At 45.5% G+C, this 17425-nt stretch overlaps 1 protein-coding gene across 1 annotated transcript in view; it reads left to right on the top strand.

Moving 5' to 3' along the window:
* The window catches only part of PLEKHM3 (pleckstrin homology domain containing M3), a 104035-nt gene that overhangs the window by 44536 nt on the left and 42074 nt on the right, over positions 1 to 17425 (top strand). Inside the window, exon 5 of the mRNA XM_054972020.1 lies at positions 12335 to 12528. Coding sequence (XP_054827995.1) covers positions 12335 to 12528 — 194 coding nt within the window. The remainder of the gene's footprint in view (positions 1 to 12334; positions 12529 to 17425) is intronic.

The raw sequence follows: 17425 nt of genomic DNA, 5'->3' as shown, positions 1-17425 counted from the left end.
TAAAATGTTGGCCCTCTTCTCATTGTGTGCACTGTAAAAATAACACTGGAGTGCCCTGATTTGTTTAATGAGCTGCATTGGCACTATAGCTATAGGCAGACCTGCTCACCTTATGCTCTTCCAGGCCAAACTCAACCTCCCAGTTATGTGTGGCCCAACTGAAGCTTGACAGAACTCAGTGGGTTGTATTCGTTTTGCCATACACTTTAGAATATGGGTGATATTGTGCTGACCAACTTTGTACTTGGTGGTGGAGAGTGCCCTCAAGTCACGCTGCTTCAGATTCAGGTTTCCAGGTTGCTTCGGTATGCTCCATAAAGATTCGGAGCATACTGAAGTGACGAGGGAGGGGGGAGGCTTCCCCCATCCTTAAACACCCACACCCACCCTTTAACCCCATTCCCCACCCCACTTACCTTGTGCAGCCAGGGCCTTCCCTGCTGCTGCTGCAGCTGGTGCGGCTGGCCGGCAGAGAGGGCCTTCTCTCCTGCTGCTGCAGCCGGCGCGGCTGGCCAGCAGACAGGCCCTTTCCTCCTGCTGGCACCGCGGCCAGCATGGCTGGCTGGCAGAGAGGGACAGCCTTCCCTTCTGCCGGTGCCAGGTAAGGCGGGGGAGGAAAGGGTGGGAGGGAATGGTTAGGTTTAAAGGGCCCTGCCACTTCCGAAAGGGCCCTTTAAACCTAACCCCCCGGTTCCCCCGAAGCATTCTGAATGCTTCAGGAAGCTTTGCTTCAGGATTTCTGAATCGGGGCCAGCATGTTGGCCCCAATTTGGAAATCCTGAAGCTTTCTGGATCAGGTCCAATTTGGATATTTTACCCAAATTGGATTCACGAAGCACACACCCCTAATGGCAACCCCTGACAGGGTTTTCATGGCAAGCGACTAACAGCAGTGGTTTGCTGTTTCCTGCCTCTACAACCCTGGTCTTCTTTGGTGGTCTCCCATCCAATTAGTAACCGAGGATGACCCTGCTTAGCTTCTGAGATACGATGAGATCAAGCTCACCTGGGCTATCTAGGTCAGGGTAATTTTGTTCTTAGCAGGCCTGAATTTAGGAATATTTAGTTGTTATGATTTTGATTCTGCTTCATGAAATGGTAAAACATGCTAAAAATGATTGACTTGAAACATATAGTTACATTTTGTATGAATTGGGCCAAATGTGTATTTTCTAGCTTTGCTACATGTGATCAGAAACCTACAAAAACCCTGGCTTCCGATTGCATGTACTATTTTTATGGATGCCTTTCAACCTTATGGTACTCAAGGTGGCTTACAACAGACACAAAAAAATACATTAAAATACCTCAATTTAAAATCACAATCTAAAACTATTAAGAAGATGCAGTTCATTGTCGGTTTTCCTGTGCAGTTCCACATGGGACTGCGCACACGCAGGCCTGCCGAATTCAGAGGTTCTTTAGCTAAAAACCACTAGGGGACGCCCTCGCCTCCCATTGCGCATGTGTAGCCACTTTCCCACTGAAATGGCCCCTAGGGAGTTGGGGCGCCCCTTGCTACCCTCAGTTTCTCTTTTGCCGCTGTTGCAAGAAGTTCCAGCAGAAATCGCTACCGATAAGTAGAGATTTCTTCATTACTTGTGCTGATCTTCTAGTGATATGGCTGATAAAGAACTATTTAATCATTGCTCTTCTTGCAGTGCCAAAATGACCAAGACATATGGCCACTTGCTGTGTCTTTTTTGTTTGGGCAAGACTCACAGTACTCCGTCTTGCAAGCATTGCTTGAATTTCACACCCAAGGCCAGGTTGGAGAGGTCCAGTCATCTAAAGGCCTCGCTGTGGCAGAGAGCCATAGACGCAGCAGATGCAATGGCAAAGGTTAAAAAATCAACCCAGGCAGTCACTCCGGGAGCGTTGGATCTGACTACTTCAGTTCCAAAACCATCGACTCCGCACTCCCAGGCAGGCTTGAAAACTTCAGGGAGCCAGTCGTCGCCCCTGACAGCTGAACCGTCAGGGTCATTGGATCCGAGCAAACCGGAACCGACCCCTTGGAGCTGGACACCTTCGGTTGCACCTGAGACAGCTGCCTCGACGGATCTGACTCACGAGGGCTCTAAGACCCCTCGGAGTCAAGCGTCATTGTCATCGGATCCACTGGGTACCCAGAGTTTGGGTACGGATCCAAGACCACCTTCCTCATCGGATCCAGCAAGAACCAAACACCGTAGTAGTAGTAGTAGTAGTAGTAGTAGTAGTAATAGGTTTATATACCACCCTTCAGGACAACTTAATGCCCACTCAGATAGGTTTACAAAGTATGTTATTATCATCCCCACAACAAACACCCTGTGAGGTGGGTGGGGCTGAGAGAGCTCCAGAGAGCTGGGACTAGCCCAAGGTCACCCAGCTGGCTTCAAGTGGAGGAGTGGGGAATCAAACCTGGCTCTCCAGATTAGAGTCCCATGCTCTTAACCACTACACCAAGGAGGCTGGGTCAACACCTAACCCTGTGGCTTCTCACTCAAACCAAGACCCTGGTGCAACAGTGCATGTCTCTGAAAGCGAACTGCCTAGAAAGAGGTCAAAGAAGATCAAGCACATGGCTCCAGAGAGCTCAGTGACATCTCCTCGAGATGAAGGCCGGGTCGAACGGGAGATCCTAATTGTGAATCGCCCACCGACACCAACTGAGCACTCAAGATCCCTCTCAATCTGTTCCAAGTCCTGGTCGGTCCTTTCCTCAGAGGAGGAAGGAGAAATTCCCCATAGGAGAGAATGATGTTCCCACTCTCCTCGGGACAAGCGATACTACTCCCATGACTACAGGTGGAGACTCAGGGAGCCATCCTCTTTCAGGCTGGACACGGGCAAAACCTTTTATACTGAGGTTTTCTCGAGGGAACCATCACCTGCTCCCCTGAGATGACATCATTCTTTTTCGAGTTCCACGATGGCCTTTCAGTTCTCTGACACTGAGCTCAGCGTGGAACCACTCCAGGCGAGGGACAGCCCAAGCCCTCCTTCTGAGCCTTCACCAATGAAGCTGTTGGCACTACAGAGGATGTGTCGCCTACTGATGACTTCAGATCATACACCGAACAGCTCCTATGGATGGCTAGAGCCCTTGAAATTGATATCTCGTCCACTGAGCAAAAATCCAAAGATAAAATTCTCCAACACGTATACTCTGGCTCCTCAAACAATGTCTCCTTCCCTATATTCGAAGGCTTTGCCAAATTGATGAACACTTTAAATTTAAAACCGGCATCAGCTCTGGCCACCACAAAGAGAGCGGAAAGTCTCTACAAAACTAAAGATGATGCTTGTCCTCATCTTTCTGTACATCCTGCTCCTTCGTCCCTTGTCACCGAGGAGATGCAAATGCGTCAGAGACAAGGTCCACATTCGACACTTGATAAAGAAGGGAGGAGGCTAGACGCTCTGGGTAGGAAGGTTTATTCTTTAGCGGCTTTGAACATCAAAATAGCCAATTAGTCTGCCGTGATGGGTGCTTATCAGCTCTTTCTGTGGAACAAGGCTGCTGTCTTCCTTACCAGATTACCTGAGAACGAGAGACCCTTCCTGAAGGTCATCTAGGAGGAGGCGGTCAGACTGGCAGTCAGATAAACGCCGGTAGAAATATGGCTGACACCTCCACAAGGTCTTTGCTCTCGGCGGTGGTCCTGCAATGGCATGCCTGGCTAAGGGCCACAGTGCTCTCAACTGAGACCAGGAATAGAGTAGAAGACCTCCCTTTTGAAGGGAAAACTTTTTTCTGAGAAAACGGACAAGTACTTCTCGCAAAAGCGAAAAGATAAGACTCACAGCTTGCTCTTATGGGGTGCTCCCTCAAATCCAGCAAGGCTCAGGAAGAGGGCAATATAGATCTCAGTTCAGGGCGAGATCTCACCATTTCCATCCGCACCCAGGGTATTCGTATCCTGCCCAGAAAGCCTACCAGAGCTCCCAAGGCTCATTCTCGAGAAAAAAACACAACAACAACAGGCAGAGGCAGGGGTCTCAACATCAACACCCAAAAGACCAATCTTCATCACAAAAACAGTTCTGACTAGAACAGGGACCAGAGTCTTATCTTTGGGAACAGGCTGCACAGTTTTTTTCGCAGCCTGGTGTTCTATTACCAGTGATATCTGGGTATTGAAAATGGTCTTTGATGGTTATAAAATTGAGTTTATGCGTTCTCCTTGCATGAGCCTCCCTAATTTCTCAGACTCGTTAACTCATACGGGGTTACAAGCAGAGCTACAAGCTCTTTTAGACAAAGGTGTGATACAACGGGTGTCCGAACAGGACTCTCAGTTGAGTTACTACTCCAGACTATTTGTAGTAGAAAAGAAGGATGGGGGTCTTAGACCTATTCTTGATTTACATGCATTAATGAAGTCCATCCTTACATGTAAGTTTCATATGACAACTTTGCATACTGTCATAACATTTATTGCTCCCAATCTGTGGTCCCCAGTCCTTGACCTCAAGGATGCGTATTTTCATATTTCGATTAATCAGGCTCACAGAAAGTTGTATTGTCGAAGGCCTTCACGGCCAGAGAACGATGGTTGTTGTGGGTTTTCCGGGCTGTATTGCTGTGGTCTTGGCATTGTAGTTCCTGATGTTTCGCCAGCAGCTGTGGCTGGCATCTTCAGAGGTGTAGCACCAAAAGACAGAGATCTCTCAGTGTCACAGTGTGGAAAAGATGTTGGCAGGTCATTTATATCTACTCAGGAGGGGTGGGGTTGAGCTGAGTCATCCTGTAAGAGTTTCCCAGGGTGTGGAATGCTAATGGTGGGAGGCTTCACTGTATCCTGAGGAGGTTCTTTTGCATATGGATTGGTGCTTGATGTGCTAATCTTCTCTGCAGGGCTATTGTCGGGTGTAGAGTGTTTTGTTAGCCTGGTGTTTTTCAGAACTGGAAACCATGCTCTGTTCATTCTTAAGGTTTCTTCTTTCCTGTTGAAGTTTTGCTTATGCTTGTGAATTTCAATGGCTTCCCAACAACCATCACAGAAAGTTCTTAAGGTTTATTTTTGACAAGATTTATCAGTATAAGGTTTTCCCTTTCGGCTTGTCTTCACCATATGATATGTTGTATCTACCCATATTTGGACAATTAGCTCATTACTGGGCACACTGAAGAAGATGTGGCTAGACAGGTCCATTTGTCGTGCCACACGTGCCTGAGACTGGGGTTGTTTGTCAACCAGAAAAAGTCTAAGCTTATAGGGGCAGTGTTCAACAGGAATTACAACAGGGCCTTTTTCACCTTGGAAAGAATCTAAAAGATTCATGGTTTGATTGGGAAGTTTAATCATTGCAGATTTCAATCTGCAAGGGATATACAGACGCTGTTAGGATTTATGGCTTTGACCACTGCGGTTGTACCATTGGCTGGGTTGAAAATGAGGGAGTTACAGTTATGGTTTCTGTCTGTCTTTGAGAATGACAAGGACCCACAGGACAGGAGGTGGTCTGGACCATGAATCCTTAGGAGACATATTCCAGTTTCACTGGTCCAGCCACTTCTGCTATCTGTTCCTGCCAATTCCACTATTGACAAGGGTAGTGAGCAAATTACAGGCAGACAACACAACAGCCACTGTCATAGCCCCTTACTGGTCCAGACAACCCTGGTTCCATGGGCGGATGAGACTACACTCTCAGATGCACCACCTTCCGACGGAGCCAGACCTGCTGTCTTGGAGAGGAATTTTTCACCACAACATCCCCAAGCTCTGACTGACAGCTTGGTTAATAGTTCAGGAGAAGGTTTTTCGGAAGGGGTTGCCCAGGTCCTCCTCAATGCCAGGAGATTGTCCAACGAGACAATCATATAGTTTGAAATCGGAAAGATTCAGGAAATGGGTAGAGGACAAACACTTAAACTCTATTGATTGTTCTAGAGTTTCTTTTATTTTTTTGAGCGAGAAGGGTTGTCCAATTCTTCTATTAAAGTTTACCTCGCAGCGATCTCAGCTTTTCGGGCCCCTATAGATAAAAAGACTATTTTTTCTCATCACGCATCTAAGCTGTTTTTGAAGAGCTTGAACAACATGTTCCCACCAGTGACAGCAGTAGTCTCTCAGTGGTCTCTTCAATTAGTTTTAGCTAAACTTATGACTAAACCATTTGAACCTATGGCTACTTGCCACCTAAGGTTTCTGGCCATGAAGGTGACCTTTCTAGTAGCTGTCACGTCTGTGAGATGAGTGAGCAAGCTAGCGGCTCTAAGTGTAGACCCGCCGTTCCTTAAAATTCATTCAGAAAAGGTAGTCTTACATACTAAATTTGAGTTCCTGCCTAAGACAGTTTCTAAATTCCATGTTTCCCAAGAGATTGTTCTGCCTGTTTTCTTCTGCAGTCAGACTTCTGATGCGGAGAAGGCCCTTCACACCCTGGATGTTTGGAGGGCACTCCTTTTCTACCTAGATCAGGCATGATTCACAACATTTTGCTTGTTTTTCAGGCCCTAAGAAAGGGAAGAGAGCTAGCCACAGACTATAGCAAGATGAGTGGTACAAACTATACAGTTGTGTTACAGAAATGCGAACTTACCCTGTCCCCTGAAGGTACATGCCCATTCAACCAGATCGTAAGCTTAAATTATAACTTGTTCGCCCTCCTCTAGCACATTACTGACTCCAAGCACTGATTCAGAACATCGATAGCAACCTCAGAATTAGGTGAGAAAGAAAGGTAGAGCTTGGGTATCACCCACATATTGGTGACACCGCAGCCCAGTCCTCCTGATGACTTCTCCCTGGGGGACAAGATCAAACCTGGCGGAACCCCACAGGTCAACGGCCATGAGGCAGAGCAGGAATCCCCCAATGCTTCCTCCTGGGACTAACCCTCCAGATAGGATCCAGACCACCATAACATGGTGCCCCTTCGTCCCGGTGCCAAGAGGCCACTGCGATCGATAATCTTGAAGGCTGCTGAGAGTTCCAGCAGAATTGGCAGGGTCATATTCACCCTGTGTAGTTTTCCGTAGAGGCCATCAACCAAAGTGACCAAAGCAGTCTCTGTTCCAAACCCCAGGCTGAATGCAGGTTGAAATGAGTCCGGAAAATTAGTCTTTTCCAAGAGCCCCTGGAACTGAGAACCTTGTGCAAGAATGGAAGATTGGAGACTGGCCAAAATGTCTCCAACGTAGGACAGCTCAGGAAGGGTTCCCACCCCCCAAGCAGGTCTAATTATTGTCTCCTTGAGCTCAGGGGCACAGCTGCTCTTACCCACTCAGCCAGCCCCCCTCTGGCAGCTTTTATCAGCCAGGAGAGGCAGGGGTCAAGAACTCAGTTGGTAGGTCTCACTTTGTACAGCTAGGACCTTTGTGGGGCTAGGATCTGGCTGCTTTAAAAAAGCTGTCAATTTGCTTCACAGGGAAGTCATAAGGATTAGTATCTTTTCATCCGAAGAGTTCATGGGTTGTTCATCCCATTAAAAAAAAAACTCTTGCCTTTCTTCTGAGACGCTCAGAGTAGCATTCCTGGTATCTCACTGACTGTTTTACCTTCCCACCAACCCTCTGTGGTGGATGGGCACAGGTCACATAGGGAGTTTCATGGCTGAGCAGGTATCTAAAATCAGGCATCTCACACTCTGAACTGCTGTTCATCGTCGTGTTTTCTGTGCAGGCACACACGGGGCGCATGTGTGCTTGCACAGAAGAACACTTGATGAACATCAGTTACAGGTCGGTGCGGCCCTGTTTTCTATACTAGCTCTCACATGAGCTTGAAGAATGTGAGAAAGATGCACAAGTGCTTTGTCATTGGCAACCGCTCTCCTGGCTTCTTAGGTCCATGGTCCATATACACATTTAGTTTTCCAAAGTAATATGGACTCTAATTTTGTTTCGTCCCAAGTGCTGTAATTTCTCCTCCAATAATGGCTTCACACTTTCATTACTATTTTTATCAGTTCCACATAAAAACACTTTTAGAAAACTAAGTGCATGCAAATCAATAGTATCTGGAGAGATCCCAATATGCTGCTTTCAGGAAAGAAAGAAAGAAATTAGCTGTATACTCTTGAGAATTGTGATATTTTCGTCTTTGCACATATATATTGTATCCCCCAGGCTCTACTCACAGTTGTATTTCTTGGTCATTTTTTAAAAGCCGACAAATCGATGGCAACATTTATTGCAGCTTGTGGGTCTTGCCATCTGGAGAACTGTAGAGTTTCACTCATTTTATAGCCTCGCCTGTATTTAAAATGCACAGGTGCATATCTGAAAGCACGTGCAAGCATTTGCTTGTTGTTTCATGTCCAAATAATTATTCATTGTGTTTACATTTGAAGTCAGTTCTCACTATTAATAAAGAATTTATTTCTTGATTCTAAAGTAATACAATTTCCTTTGGGCACCTGCAAGCTACACTTTTGCTTATTCTCAGAATTGTTTTGTTATGTGGGAACGAAACTAATGTTCGTGAAGTGCTTAGAAAAGCCCCCTGTGAATTGTGAGGTATGATTATGTCGAGTTCCTCTGTGGTTTAGTGTAACCATTTTGTGTCAGTCTTGGGATCTGGATTTAAAACAGTATAAAGAAATCAGATAATCTTAATTTTAGAAGTCTTCACATGATAATCATTGAGCTTGCATTATGGCTGTAATAGATCAATGCCACCATTTTCATACTGCCTTCTCTCATTCTCAGAACTCTGCTTTTCAGTTGAATCAGTTCACACATTCCAGTGTCTAGTCTCAGGTTACTTGAATTCTGTTCACAAAAGTTGGAATAGTATAATGGCTGTCAGGACCCATGTTTGCAGTGTGTTCTGAACTGGTGACCCCTGAGAGATGTCATCTCATCATGTGCCACCACTAAAGGATGAAATTGCAGAGAGATCAGGAAGCATCTTAACAACAACAGGCCAAATGGGTTAGGTAATACAACTTGATTCTTATAGAAATTTCCAGGTCAGAGTTATTTGCTGGCCAGAGGAATTAGGGGGTCTGCTATCATATACAGATCACCTTTGCCACTGCTCCCCCCCCGGCAATTGATGGAGAGTAGGGGAGCTTACTGGGTTGTTGGGGGCTTGCCAGCGATGCCATTATGTCGCCAGTGACTTACTGATGTCACTCTCTGTGCACCTGGAAGTGACATCAGTGCATTGCTGGAGGATGCCTGGGACACTCCACTATTCAAGCAAAACTCTATGGTTAGAGCCCAAATATCAGTGTGTCCCTGGTAGTCCCCCAGTGACACACAGACGTCACTTCCAGGTGGACAGGAAGTGATGTTAACACTAGGGGTGTGTGCTTTGGGTTTCTGGTTTGGGTTTTTAACCTGAATCGGGCCTGATTTGGAAAGATTTGGAATTTGGCCCAGCATTGCTGAGCCAATTCGGGAATCCCGAAGCAAAGCTTTCCAAAGTGATTCGTATCGCTTTGGGAAGCTTCGTGCAAAGCGGCAGGAGCCACAGCACTTTTTTAGCTATTTGCATTTGCAAACAGCAAGAAAAGTTTCAAACTTCCCGCCCCACTGCTTTTTTCATCAAATGGCAAGAAAAGTGCTGCTTTGAGCTTCAGTGTGTTCACCCCTAGTCAGCACATCAGTACACTGCTGACATTCCTCTTGTCGCTCACAATTTTTCCCCACCAACCAGCTGAGCTTCAGTGGGAAGTGTTCACTGGTGTCAGGGAATCCCCTGCTGCCAGCGGGGGAATGGCAAGCCTACCTGTACTCTCATATAAGGTTGCACCGATTTCCACTGTTGGGACTTGGAAGAGCCCCCCCCCTTAAAGGTGCCTAAACTCAATACCAGCAAGTACCACCACCAGAAAAAGCCTCTAGCATTATTCTGTCTTCAGCTGCCTGAGAACCAGTCCTCACAATGTCTAAGAATGTAAGCTATGAAATCCATAGTTCAAATCTTCTTGTCTGCTAACTTACTTTGTTGCTGAGGCATGCCTTTCTCCTGTTCTCCCTCCTATGATATAGAAATAATAATAGTAGGATTCCTTATTTGGCATATTGTAAGGATGTGTGCGAACACCTGAAATGCTGTAATAGTAATAGTATTAACCACCATCGATTGGTCGAGTGATTACTTACACATGTGAATCAGCCTGTTTGTTTTTCCTGCAATGCACCATCATTGTTTCTCGGTTCCTTATTTCATAAAATAATGAATCATTCCCCACCATGAGCCTCAGGGAGCCATATTTTTGGTGCCCTGAAATATTATGGACTGTTGGGAGAAAAAAAAATTCTGCTAATGTAGACACGAACCCAGAATGGTGGGTTTATGACCAGTAGCATTCCCACTGAGATATCCTCTGTTCTTTTTGTTAGCGCTAAGGATATTTCAGTGGGAATGCCATTAGTCATCAGTTTTCTTCCTCCCTTAAAGTTTTAGAGACTAGCTGGTTTACTGTGGTATGAACAGTCCTTAAGTCTTTGCAGGGCTTTTTTTCTGGGAAAAGAGGTGGTGGAACTCAGTGGGTTGCTCTCGGAGAAAATGGTCACATGGCTGGTGGCCCCGCCCTCTGTCTGGGGATCAGGGGGCAGGGCCACCAGCCATGTGACCATTTTCAAGAGGTTCCGGAACTCCGTTCCACCACGTTCCAGCTGAAAAAAAGCCCGGAGTCTTTGTATCACTGAATATAGGAAGAAGGCTAACAATTCCTCGCTTATAGAAGTCAGTCCGAAGCAACTCTTCTTTTTCTCTGGCGTGTGATGGAACACAGAAATAAAGAATGAAAAGTATTCTTCCATCCTCTTTCCTCTATAGGAGTTAGGAAAGCAGAACTTTATTCTCGGATTATTGTAATTCAGTCATTCTTGGCGGTCATCGTATGGAGCAGGAAGGGAAAATGTGAACATGCTTGCCTCCTTCTGGTCGTACGGTACAGTCTTCTGTGAATTACCCCGTATCTACACTCTGCCTCGCTGCGTGTCACGTCACTCATGCAACAGTTTAGCAACACAGATCCATGGTTTTTAGAGGCAGTTCTGGTTTTTCCTTTTAAATCACTACTGCAAGTTGAAGGCCTGACAGCCCCATGCACAGTAATATCCTTGTATGTCCCGCTGTTTCGAATGGAAACCGTACTTGGGTAATAATATGCGAGAGTGTTTGATGTTTAGTTTTTATATTCTGCTGTAAACAATGAAGAAATGGCATTAAAACTGTGGCAGCTGATGAATGAATGGACTATTTCAGTGCCGTTTGTGGCTCTTGGACAACTGGAAAATCATAATCTTTAATTTATTTATAATCCCACCTGGTTTTTTAAAGTACGGCTATGTAACTGTTAGGCAGGCAGCAGAAAGGTAGTGTTTTTGATAACTTAAGGGTGCCCTTTTCTCCCTCTTGTGCCTGTGTTAACATGCAAAATTTTCATTGCGCCTGAAGCATCTCTGGATTCTTTTAAAACTTCTTCTCTTATACTCCCCTGCTTCTTCATTTATTTATAATTCTCTGTTTGCATCTGATGGAGGTCCTTGGGTGTTTAGTCCACAACAAAAAAAAATGAAGTTTTATGCGAGAACCTCCAAGTTGCTTCAAAGACAGAAAGAAAAAAGAGTCTTCAGCTTTGTAGAAGCTCCACCAGTGACTGTTTTCAGAGCCAACGTGGCCCAGTGGAAAAGAGTGTACTAGGTTTGGGTCTGAGAAACCTGCCAAGAACTTTGTGGGTTTTGTATAGGCTGCTGTTTGGCTCCAGTACTCTAAGACCCTGAGAAGCTGTCGACATGGATCCACCCCAATGGAAGAAATGATCATTGACTCCCCTGGGACGTTCCATATAGCCCATTTCAGTTCTGGACCTCTCCATATCTCAGCCTATATAAGAAGTCACCTGCACTGGGTGGTGGCTGTGTGAATAAGCTGGAGGTTGGGGTGCAGGCTGATTGCAAATAAAAATTAAAGCTGTTCTGCAGCTACAGCCCTGTCTCAGTTTCTTTGGTTATTGGGGCATCTGAAAACATACGCAGCTCTGTTACTCTGCATCCATAGGGAAACATTTGTAGGCAATAGCCAAATAGCAGGGTAGAAGTAAGCAGTAATGACTTTTTGTGTGTGTGTGTAATAGTATATTCTGTAGAACCTTACATGAAGAGAATACCTTAGTTACCTGAATTCTCTGTCTCCCCACTAGCTCCAGTATCGTTGTTATTACTTTAAAGATTACTTCAGATGTCTAAATAATATTCCAAGTGTTACCCAATAACAAAGATGTATCAAGATAAATTAGGTTGTGTTACAGGTTTAGAATGCTTAAGTGAAAACGAAGAATGTGGCTAAGGAAAAAGAGTATTGATTGCCTGTAAGCATTTAAAAGGCTTTATTAGAGCTGAGATAAGCTTAATGGATCTTTTTTCCTCCCCTTGTAGGTATCGAAGCAAGCCAAAGAGTTCCTGGAATATGTGTACGAAGAGCCCTTGATTGACGTCCAGCAGGAAAATCCTATGTTGTACAGACACGTTGAGCCGCTGGCAACTGTGGTCCGCCTGAGACAGCAGCTGAAATCCCTCCGAGCTTATTTATTCAGCTGCCGAGCAGCGGTGGCCGAAGACCTGCGAAGGAGGTAGGGAGCAGGGGTGGCAGACGAGAACAAACTTCCTTGGGGGCTCCTTGTCTCTCCCCCCAACCCTTTCCTGGCCTGTCCGTCTCTCACTTCCTCTTCTTAGTTCCCATGACCCAGCAATTAAAGTGTTACCTATTTGCATCTGCCAAGGAGTTGTAACTGGATACTTCCAATACAATTCAATTGTCTACAGAGATCTTTGGCTCATCAGCATTTCGGGGGTGGGGGTGATATTAAGAAGAGAAAGCCTTAACAGCCCTGTAAGCAGAATGAATTTAAAGTGTCCATGGTGAGATACAAATGTGTTTACTTATCATCGACCAACTGTGCAGAATCTGGAAATGAATTATAAAAAGGAATATATGTGTGTGCTATGTGCCTTCAAGTCACTTCCAGCTCAAGGCAACTCTACGAAATAATGACCTCCAAAATGTCCTATCATTGCCAGCCTTATTTTTATTATTTATATATTGCATACATGCCATTTATAGTCCGCCTTCCTTTCTGGAACTCAAGGCAGATTACACAGAGTAAGTCAATACAGTCAACAAGATGGGACAGCCAATATGATATGTATTGTAGAAATTAGGAATCAACTAGAAATCTGAAAATAAAACTAAAGCCAAAACAGGTTCAACGATTTAAAAATTACATAGTAGGACCCCCAGAAGGCAGCATGAGCTACACACAGTAATATAAGCCACACTCGTAAACCTTTACCCAAGTAGTTTTTTCTGACCCATTCTGTATGGCACAACCTTGTCACCTGTATAGAAAAGCCCTCTTGATAAATTCAGTGTTGCAGAGTTTGTGCAAAGCCAGGATGGTGGGGATCCTTCCTGACCTCCTTAGCCAGGTCATTCTGTAAGTGGGGGGGGGGGCACAATGCAGATGCGCATGCCTGGGCAGCTGCTGGTTTTGCCCATTTGCCAGGTGGCAGCCACAGCAGGCCCTGCTCAGATGAGCGAAGCTGCCATTGCAGAGTATTTGAGGGAGGGGCAGTCCCGCAGATATGAAGCACCGAGGCAGTGAAGGGCTGTGTCATGTGATAGCCGTTACCTTAAACTGAGCCCGGTAACTCATGGGCAGCTGGTGGAGTGGCTGCAGAATGGGTATAATAGGCATGCTGTCCAGCTTCCAGTAATAGCGGGTCTGTGGTGTTCTGCACCAACTGGGGTCACCAAATTGACTTTTAATGGCGAGCTATGTAAAGTACATTACAATAGTCTAACCTGGATGTTACCATGGAGTCAATCCAGGTGGCCATATCACCTGTGTCAAGTTAGGGGGCCATCTTCCAGGCTTGTCTGTGAGCCAAGCTACAAGTGACGCCTGACACAGGTTGGACACTTGTCAGCTTCCCTCAAGTTTTGATGGGAAACGTAGGCATCCTGGTCTTGCAGCTGTAATGGAGAGCCAAGCTGTAAGACCAGGACGCCTACGTTTCCCATCAAAACTTGAGGGAAGCTGACAAGCGTCCAACCTGTGTCAGGCGTCACTTGTAGCTTGGCTCTGTGTTGAGAGAAGGCTTTTTTTTTTGCAGCGGCTTCTCTTGCAGCCGTGCTGGATCTAGTATGACCCCCTAGGATCTTAACTGAGTCTGCAAGGGTCAGCTGAACCCTAATGAAAGCAGGGAGCACAATATCCTTCAAGATCCCTGCCTTCCTAACCAGCCTTACCTCTGTCTTTTCAGGGTTTTATTTCAATTTGTTCCCTTTTAGCCAATTAACCATAGCAGCCAGGCAGCGATTCAGGACCTCTACTTCAACGCCAGGAGATTTGGATGAGGAGATACAGATCTGGGTGTCCTCAGCATGTTGATAACGACTGGCCTCAAAACTACAAATGATGTGTCCGAAGGGCTTTATATAGATATTGAAAAGCACGGGGTTATGATTGCTCAGTGGAACCCCATGCTGATGATAATAACTGGTCTGCAGCTGCAACTCTTTGAGTGTGATCCATGAGGAATGATTTGAATAGTTGTCTGAAGTCTAAATATAGTGGTCTTTGCTACCTGAGAGCCTTTAATGGGCCATGGGGAACTTGCTGTATAGAAAGTGTGTTCTTTAAACGAGTAGCAGGAAAATGTGACGGTTTTAGCCTATTTATGGTTGTGCATTTACGAAGAGGATTACTGCTTGGGAGCACTCGCGTTGGAGTAGGGTTTGTGCCTCTGCAGAATAATTTTGGTACTGGGTCTGTTTGAGCTGCCAATGGAAAAACAACCAACAGCAGTTCTTTTGCCCCAAGAGGGCCACAGTTAAAGGAAGGCGGACTTACCTATGCTCCTATTCTCCATGGCTTCGAAGCCTAGCTAGGAAGGACGGATGGTTTCTGCACACCTTTCCCCATGGCGCACACAGTAAAATCCAAATAACCCACCCAAACACTCTGTAGCCCTGTTCACAAGTTACAGTGAATGGATGTGGAATCCTTGTACCGTGAACACTAGATTTTTCTTCATATGCGTGATGAGTAATTCCCATGTTCAGCAACGTGTGATTTGAACCCCATATTTACCCACATTCTGGTTCCCAGTTTTATATGTGAAGTGAACACACATCCTGCCTGTACGTTTAAGAAACATCCAGTGTCTGCGTGTTCACTCTGACTTGTAAATGGCGCTTATGTGTGTTCATGTGTGTTTGTGTTTTACTTCGTTCAACAAAATTCAATCAGAGCTTTGGAGAACCAACCTCATCCCTGGGTTCTGTTTTCTTGGTCCTACCTGAGCATGATAAAACGTTGGCAATTGGCTTTTTTTATAGATAGAGGATGCCTCTGACACCCTCCATAATCAGTAGCCCGGTAGGGAGCGGGTGGAGAGGCAGTGTTAAAAAAAAAAAAAAGGTTATCTGCTCTTTTTCCTTCAGCATCTTAAAAATAAAGGGTAGGGAGGTGATCTTTGCTATTCAGGAGACAGCACATGTTGGTGCCTTGATTAAAAATGTCAAGAACAGCTAAGGAAAGATATTCCTGACAGCAAGGTGCCAGACGTTAGTGAGCAAAGACCTGCTTTGAATGTGCTTCTGTCTGCGTGAGAAAATTCGCGTGGAGCAGTACTGCGCGCAGATAAATAAAGCTGGAGCTATGAGACAAGGGCACAAGAAATATTCGGTACTTAACTACTATGCTCCTGCACATGCATCTTTAGTCAACATTCTCTTTTTTCTGAGCTTCCTACTGGTAATAGTGTCTGCTTCAATTAGTATAAAACTGAAGGCGGGGTTGGCTTATGAAGATCGCAGTTCAGGGGGAAGCATCAGAGAAAGAAATTACCGCTTTGATTAACACCAAAGCAAAAAAAAAAGGAAAAGGAAAAAAAAAGAGAATGTTCTGATTAAAATAAAGAGGCAGGGAGGGCCCAGCCAAGTCAATGAAGAGAGTCAAAGAAAAGAGATCAAAGGAAACAAAGAGAGAAAAGCAACGGGCCTTGAAGCCACGGGCATGGGGGGGGGACTGTGGATACTAGTCGGGGCATGAAGAGCAAGAGCTGATGGAAAAAGGTGATAGAAAAGGGTCTGGAGGAAACTGTGAAGAGGCATTCAGGGGAGCCGAAGAACAAAAGCAAACCTGAGAAAATAGGAGCCATCAGAAGCTACAAAGGGGTGAAACAAAGGGGGATTAGAGGATGAAGAAGCAGCAGCCGTGGGGTGGGTGGAGGATGGAAGATGGGTGGGGTGAAGTTAGGATGTGGATTCTTTTAGAGCTAAAATTATCAAAATTTGTTAAAAGCCATAGTGATGAGAAACAAGCGGGGTGGGAAGCTTTCTTCCTACCGCAGCCTTTAAGAAGGGGTGGGAGATATCCTTTCACATTCTTAAGAGGAATCCAGACTTCTTGTTATAGATTACATTAGAAAGAACACCCAGACATACAATTTTTACAGGCATATCTACGGCTAGTTTCGTATAATCTCATTCCTTGTCAGGTAAACTGAAAATAGCCTTGGACCTATAAAACCATTTCAGATAACATGCACACACGATCTGCAGGATATTATAGGTGCTTTCAGACTCCCACAACTGTCCTCGGCACCTCTGTGTAAACCCAATGACAAAGCAGGGCAAAACTGGTTTGCCGTTCTGGGTTCTAGGCAAATGACGGCTTGCCCAAACCCTGCCTCGCCTTTCTTGCATTTAATGGCAAACAGTGGCTTGTGCCAGTCCATGGGTTGCCATAACATCTGAACTGAAATTGTTCAAGACAAGCAGAGGGGGATTGAATGGGAAGTAAACTTCTGACCTCAAAGGGCGAGGTGGTCATACCCTTAATGGTTCTCAATGTGAAAACACCCTGCAAATAAATAAACTAATACATCAGAGAGAGAAGTTTGCAGATTGAGCTGATCTACCAGTTTCAAGGAATTATTTGAAAATGTAACTTGGAAGTAGTACTATTTTATTCCATATGGTTCCAAGTGGTTCAGTTCATTCTACCGCCTCTGCACTGAAGTATCTCATCAGAGCCAAGCTACAAGTGAGGCCTGACACAGGTTGGACACTTGTCAGCTTCCCTCAAGTTTTGATGGGAAATGTAGGCAGCTTGGCGGAATGTTGGAGAAGTGACAGTTGAAAAGTCCATTGGACAGCAGTCGGAGGGCCAAGCTGCAAGACCAGGACGCCTACATTTCCCATCAAAACTTGAGGGAAGCTGACAAGTGTCCAACCTGTGTCAGGCGTCACTTGTAGCTTGGCTCTCAGGATCACCTCATTCAGCTGTTCATGTGTGGCCCAGGCCTTTCTCTGTGCCTGTGGAGAATTGCCAATATTTCCCTTCAGTTTACGCCACAGAAAGCACCTGACGGCTGTGACTGGATTTCTCTTTTTACCTCATGGGGCATGTGCGTCTGAGCAAAGTTGTATCCCATTTTCCATTTTCTGTCTTGAAGATG

Source organism: Eublepharis macularius, chromosome 2, assembly GCF_028583425.1.
Source record: "Eublepharis macularius isolate TG4126 chromosome 2, MPM_Emac_v1.0, whole genome shotgun sequence".
In the NCBI taxonomy this organism is placed as follows: domain Eukaryota; kingdom Metazoa; phylum Chordata; class Lepidosauria; order Squamata; family Eublepharidae; genus Eublepharis; species Eublepharis macularius.
This window is presented reverse-complemented; position numbering and strand designations above follow the sequence as displayed.